General features: G+C 51.2%; 2 protein-coding genes across 6 annotated transcripts in view; one reads left to right on the top strand and one right to left on the bottom strand.

The window, feature by feature from the left end:
• The window catches only part of Narf (nuclear prelamin A recognition factor), a 26911-nt gene extending 26267 nt beyond the window's left edge, over positions 1-644 (bottom strand). For all 4 annotated transcript variants that reach the window (XR_779153.3, XR_779152.3, XM_033767896.1 and 1 more), the window contains exon 1: positions 46-644. Coding sequence is in view for 2 of the 4 variants with exons in the window: in XM_033767896.1 (XP_033623787.1) it covers positions 46-72 (27 nt within the window). In the remaining 2 variants the exon portion in view is untranslated. The remainder of the gene's footprint in view (positions 1-45) is intronic.
• Positions 645-5556: 4912 nt separating this feature from the next.
• The window catches only part of LOC104858450 (cytochrome b-245 chaperone 1), a 5247-nt gene continuing 4785 nt past the window's right edge, over positions 5557-6018 (top strand). Inside the window, exon 1 of one of the 2 annotated variants that reach the window (XM_010618691.3) lies at positions 5557-5756. The gene's annotated coding sequence lies outside the window, so the exon portion shown is untranslated. The remainder of the gene's footprint in view (positions 5757-6018) is intronic. The other variant, XM_010618690.3, reaches the window with a different exon arrangement.

Below are 6018 nucleotides of genomic sequence, written 5' to 3'. Positions count from 1 at the left end.
GACCAGGCACCCCGCCCCAACCCCGCCCTGCCGGCCGCGACCCACCTTCCGCGTGCAGTGCTCACACTTCATCTGGAGTAGGGCGGGCGGGAGGCAAGAACGCCTCAGCTGAGGAGCGCACCAAGACTCTAACAACTGCTACCCGCCCCGTTGCCCGCCGCCCTTTGTTGTTTTCGCTCTGGCGCGGCCCCACCCCAACGGTCGAGCTCAGCCAATGGGAGTGCTTAGACAGGGAGAACCACACCCTTAGGCCAATAAGAAGCCCGGTGCGACAGGTGAGGCCCCACCCCCTACGGTTCTGCTTAGGCCAATGAGAGCCCCACAAAGGGGTGGGCCCGGACCCTGAGCCACTCAGGGCAAGCTGGGCGGATTTTACCGCTCCAGTCCGACGTTCCCAGGATCCGGGTAGTCGGTTTCTGTTTTTCGAGTTTCCCACAGTATGTTCCGCAAAGGAACGTGAGGAAGGGAGAGGGAGTAGGCAGCCCGGAGGAGGTCAGTTCGGGGCTGTTGGCTCAGAGGCTGCGTCCGGACTCTCCATCAGCTCGGCGTCGGACGCTAGCCTTTTCTGCGGCTCCACGGGGGCGAGCCTGGCGCCACCCTCACCGGACGCCATGACCAACACGCGGCCTGTCACGTAGGCCCGGCGAAGTGGCAGTGCGCCTGCGCGGCTTCGGAGCGTGGGCTCAGCTGATGCGAGTAAAAGTTCTGGCTTTAGGAGCGTTGTTCTTCCAAGAAACTGATTCCGGCTAAGCAGGACTTTCTTATGTGAAGTGCTGTAACGGAGACGTGAAACTGAGAGGTTGAAATGGAACTTTAAAAATTAGGAAGAATTTTGTTTTTGGAGACTGGGTGTCACTACGTAGTTCATATCGGCCTTGAACCCCGTGTATAGGCCCAGGCTGACCCCGAGGTTGAGGCGATACTCGGCCACAGCCTCCCCCGCCCCAGCGCTGGGATCATAGGTGTGCGCCATCAAATCTGGAGTGGAGTTTTAAAGCCAAGCTGCAGGTCCCCCTCCGCTTGCTGAGAGCCAGGGAGGTCAGTGGAACCTGGCGTTCCGTTTCTTGGGCTATGCACGCGTAGTAGTGGAAGAGCTCAGTGCCCACCAGGGGAGGCCCAGCCTGACCAAAGTGTGAATAAACTAATTTTCTCACTTTTAGGACGTTTCTCACTCTTGATGGCATTCTGGCAAATGAATCCAGATTGTCTGCCAGATTGTCACCACAGTATTTAACGACCATTGGGGACTAGCGCCCTCTGACGGAGTCGTTTGATATGACGCTCCCAAGAGCTTTTACCTATTAGGTCCTAGAGGAAGGGAATAATGACAGTCTGGTCCTTTAAAGCCTTGTAGGTAGGCATGGTGGCACACCCCTGATTCCAGTAGTCAGGAAGACTGAGGCAGGAGGATCTCCAGTTCAAGCCCAGCCTGCACAGTTTAGCAATTTTGTGAGAGCTTATCTTAAAATGAAAAAAAAATTGAGACATTCCTGGGCAACTCCTGAGTATAGACATATTTCTCTTGGGGGTCAGTGTACTCTGCTCAGTCTTGAGCCTCTTCCTGGGGAGGTCCTGTTTCCACGAGGGAAAGGAGCTTAAGGGGGAGGTGATATTTCCTCTCTGTTCCTAGATCCTTCTGTTTGGCAGCAGCTGGGGCCAGGCCTATCCGTTGCCCCGCTGTGGTTCTGTGGGCAGCTCTTTGGTCAAAATATGAAAGTCACTTTAGCTGCAAAGTGTGCTATCCTGGGTTCCAGATTGAAAGCCTCAGGCGCAGTGAAAAGCAGAATTCCTAGTCTCCCTAATCTTTGTCCCTCAGTGTTACTCCCACAACTCTACTGCTATACATATATTTACAATCTGATTAAGGTCCCTAATTAGCTGACCTTCAAATAAGGAGGTTATCTGGGTGGGCCTGACCTAATCCACATGAGCTCAATAAAAGCAGACCATCTTTGGCAGCAAAAAGCAAATCAGAAATTCTAAGCATGAGAATGTGCTGCACCTAAAGAATGGGTGGGGTAGATGTGGTGGCTTACACCTGTAACCCTAGCCCTTGGGAGGCTGACACAGGAGAACTGCTGCAAGTTTGAGGCCAGCCTAGGCTACATAGTAGGTTCAGGGTTAGCCTGAACTACACAGTGAAACTCTGTCTCAAAAGGAAGAAAGATGCAGGACTTGCAGGGTGGCCGTGTGGAAAGGCTTTGAGAGCTATCTCTAGGAGCTCTAAGGTACCCTCTGCCAAGCAGCTAGCAAGAACCCCATTCCTACCACACAGGAACGTGGATCTGAGAACCCAAGTAAACCTGAAGTGGATTCTTCCCGAGGCCTCAGGTGGGAGCTCAGACAGGCCAATACCTGGATTTTGGCCTTGGGACATCCTAAGCAAAGACTCCGTGGAGGCTGCCCCCAACTTCTAGTCCACAGAACTGGGAGCTCTTTGGTGGGTGTTGTTTTAAGCTGCTAAATCTGTAATAACTTGTTATGCAGCAGAAATATCTAAAGCAGATGCCTGCACAATGAAGTTTCTACAGCATGTCTGTTGACCCCAAGGGAGGAGTGCGGCGTTTGTATCTCACCCTCATCCTGCACTCTGGCTGTGCCTGGGTTCCCCACAGAGGCAGCAAAGTTGCATCAAATCCATCACTGCCAGAAACTGCTGATCAGGCCAGAGGCCCAAATCTGCAAAAACTAGTTATAGATAGACTAGTCACAGGGGAGCAGCCCAGCCTCTTAGGCCTAACCATACAGGTTTCTTAGATGCTTGCTTATCTGCTTTCATTTTTTTTTTTTTTTTTTTTTTTTGAGACAGGGTCTTGTTAGTTCAGCCTGGCCTTGAGCTCACTACGTAGCCAAGGCTGGCCTCCAACTCACGGTGATTCTCCTCTCTCAGCTTCTTGAGTACTGGGATTACAGGTGTGTACAACCACGCACCCCTGCCTTGTCCTATATTTCTGCCCAGTTCTGAAATTACTGGACATTCTAATACTTGGCAAAAGCAAAATATTTTCTAGCAAATTTCTTAGGCAGGACTTCCTAACTGAAGACCCAGATTACTTTAAAATAGTTCCATAAGACTCAGAATGAATTGTTCTCATTTGGTTCCCTGACTTAATGTTTTGATTTCATCCTGTGGCAGAGATAGTCGTCTGCCAAAATCCCTCATCCTTTTAGTACACTACATTTCCCAGCTGCACCTGCAACTAGGGTGGTCATGTGACATTTTCCCACCAATAGACTGTGAGTCCAAGAGAGCCTACTCCTTGAGCAAAGGCCAGAAGCAGCAAGTGTGCCTCACCCATACTCTCATTCCTCTTCTGGCAACAGGTAGGTGACAGTGAGATCTGAGGGAAAGGAGCCCAAGAAAAACAGAGCCTGGGTCCCTAAGTCACCATGTGGAGGAAAATCGCTGGCCAATCATGAACAACGGCCTTTGTTGTAGTATGAAAAATAAATTCTATTGTATATTTGGGGGTTATCTGTCATTGCCTCCTAGGCTGCCCTTCCTAAGACACATCCCTCTGCTTTGTCTTCTACCTAAATCAAGTTGCACGAGATGCTGACAAAGCTTCTGGGATAAAACCTCCAACTCACCATGTATTTCACATATAGGAAGGGCTACATCTTTGGTCATGATTGTTAAGTTGCTTGTTGGGCACCTCCTATGTGCTAGAAAATGCTGTTACATCTTTTTTGTTTGTTTGTTTTGAGACAGAGTCTCACTATATAGTAAAGGCTGGCCTCGAACTCTCAGCAATCCTTCTGCCTCAGCCTGCCGAGTGCTGGGACTATAGGTGTGCAATGCCACAACCAGCTCCTTGTACTATTAACTAGGAGAGAAAGGAGTAGTGTATCCAAGTACAAAAAAGAAAATTTGCTGATTAGGAAGTAATGACTCCTGTCACTAATTTCTTTCTCAGGAACTAATCATTAAGACCCAGGGGGGAGGAGAACAAAAGGATGTTTTCCCCAAGGCCAGAAGGTGACTTTCTTTTTTCTTTTGGTACTAGGGATCAAACTCCTGTCCTTGCGCTTGCAAGGCAGGCAGTGGAACCTCTGAGCTAAATTGCCAGCCCAAGAGTGACTTTTTTCCCCAGAAGAGCTCTAACCCCTCAGGTGGCTTCAGTCAAAGGTGTCATCTACAGCAAGGCTAGCTGGAGACTAATACATTGCTCAGCTATAGCACCTGTTAGTTGATTTTAAAAAAAATTTATCCCATTCCTTCCTCAAGCCCTGTTAGCTGATTTCTAAAAGCAAATGAAGCTAGAAAATTTATTTAGCTTATCGCTTAGTTACAATTTCAGAACCATTTTGTTGTAGCTCAGAACACTGATTCTAAAGTGTGACTCCCAAAGCTAGGCGTGCTGGTACATGCCTGAAATTCCAGTACTAGGGAGGCAGGGGCATGAGGATCACTGAGAGTTTGAAGCCAGCCTGGGCCACATAGCGAGACCCTGTCTCAAAAGAAAAAAAAAATGTGACTGCCAGACCAGGAGGAAGTTGTTACCACCTGAATTCTCGGGCCCCACCCAGACCCACTGAATGAGAAACACTGGGAACAGGCTCCCAGTCTGTGTTTTAACATACCCTCTGGGTGACCTGACCCATGCTCAGGTTTGAGAACTACAGGCATGGAGATCTCAAAGAGGCTGAGAAAGTAGTAAGGTTATCTCTGAAGCTTTTCTTTAGTGTCAGAGATGGAACACAGCCTTGTGCCTGCCAGGCAGGTGCACCTCCAGCCCTCTGAATTTCCTCACAATGCACCTATACGGTTAAAACTTGTAGCTATGCATGCTGGTATATATGAATACACACACAGGTGTACGTGTGCTGGTACATATTTTTTGTTTGTTTGTTTTTTGTTTTTTTGAGACAGGGTCTCACTATGTAGTTGAGACTGACCTGGAACTCACTATGTAGCCCAGGCTGTTGGTACATAGGAACCAGTGCGAGGCAAGTACTCTGTTACCGAGCTACATATCGCCAGCTCTTTACACTTTTTTTTTTTTTTTTTTTTTTTGTAAGACAGGGTCTTGGTAAATAGCCCAGGCTGCCTAGAATTTGCCATCCTTCTGATTCGGTCTCCGGAGTAGCTGGGATTACAAGCCTACACAACCACGCCCAGCATACTTACATTTTAAAAAGGGAAACATTATGCACAGTCTTGCTAATATCCAGTTAAATTATGAAATACACACTAATAGATTGAAAAAACCAGAAATGACAGCTCCAGCAACCAGCACTGCATTGACCACTTCTGCCTCCAAGGCCTCTTTGGTGGGCGCTGCTGGAGCAACTACCAGGACGGCGTTGTCCACGCTCTTCGCCGCAGCTCTTCCGGGTTTACCCTAACCTTTCCGGTCACAGAGGTATCGCCCTGAAGGCCGGCGCGCTGCTCCCGCCTCCTCGTGCTGCGCCTCCGGTGGACCGCACTGCGAGTCTCCAGCGGGGTAGTCCGCAGGACTCAACCCAAACCTGAGTCGGCGCGGCCCCGCCCCACTTCCGGGTGTCCGCGCCGCCACGCCCCCTACCCCAGAAGTCAGTGCGGCTCATCGCCAAACCCGGAAGTCTGCGCGGCCGTTCCCGCCCTACCCCGGCCCTAACGGACCTGGTCCCTCGGCGACGGTGCAGGTGCTGACATCCGGGGAACGTCCAGCCCCGCGCCCGCTCCCGCCCGTCTGCGCAGGTGGCTGCCTGTCTTCCCGGGACGCTTGGCCGCCGAGGGCTGAACACACCCGGCCAGCCGTGTGTGTGCACGGGTGCGTGTGTGCAGTGCTGTGTGCAGGGCCGGGGCGTTCGTGGAGCTGTCAGCGACGGGCAGAGGGACACAGTCGTGGCTCTAGGATTCATTCCTGAGGTTCTGAATCGCCACTTAGCGTGGGGTGACCTTGGAGCCCTCCGTGCGCGGTCTCTGGGAGTCAATCTGCGGCTTGGCAGCTATCCCCACCCCGGCCGCCCAGTCACTGGTTTGGGCTCGGGGGCGTCTACTGCTTCTGTGGCGGGGGGGGCGGGGCGGGGCGA

The sequence above is a fragment of the Fukomys damarensis genome, unplaced genomic scaffold (genome assembly GCF_012274545.1).
Source record: "Fukomys damarensis isolate Sample0158 unplaced genomic scaffold, DMR_v1.0_HiC HiC_scaffold_23, whole genome shotgun sequence".
In the NCBI taxonomy this organism is placed as follows: domain Eukaryota; kingdom Metazoa; phylum Chordata; class Mammalia; order Rodentia; family Bathyergidae; genus Fukomys; species Fukomys damarensis.
The sequence above is the reverse complement of the archived record's forward strand: the minus strand, read 5'-3'. Positions and strand labels throughout refer to the sequence as shown.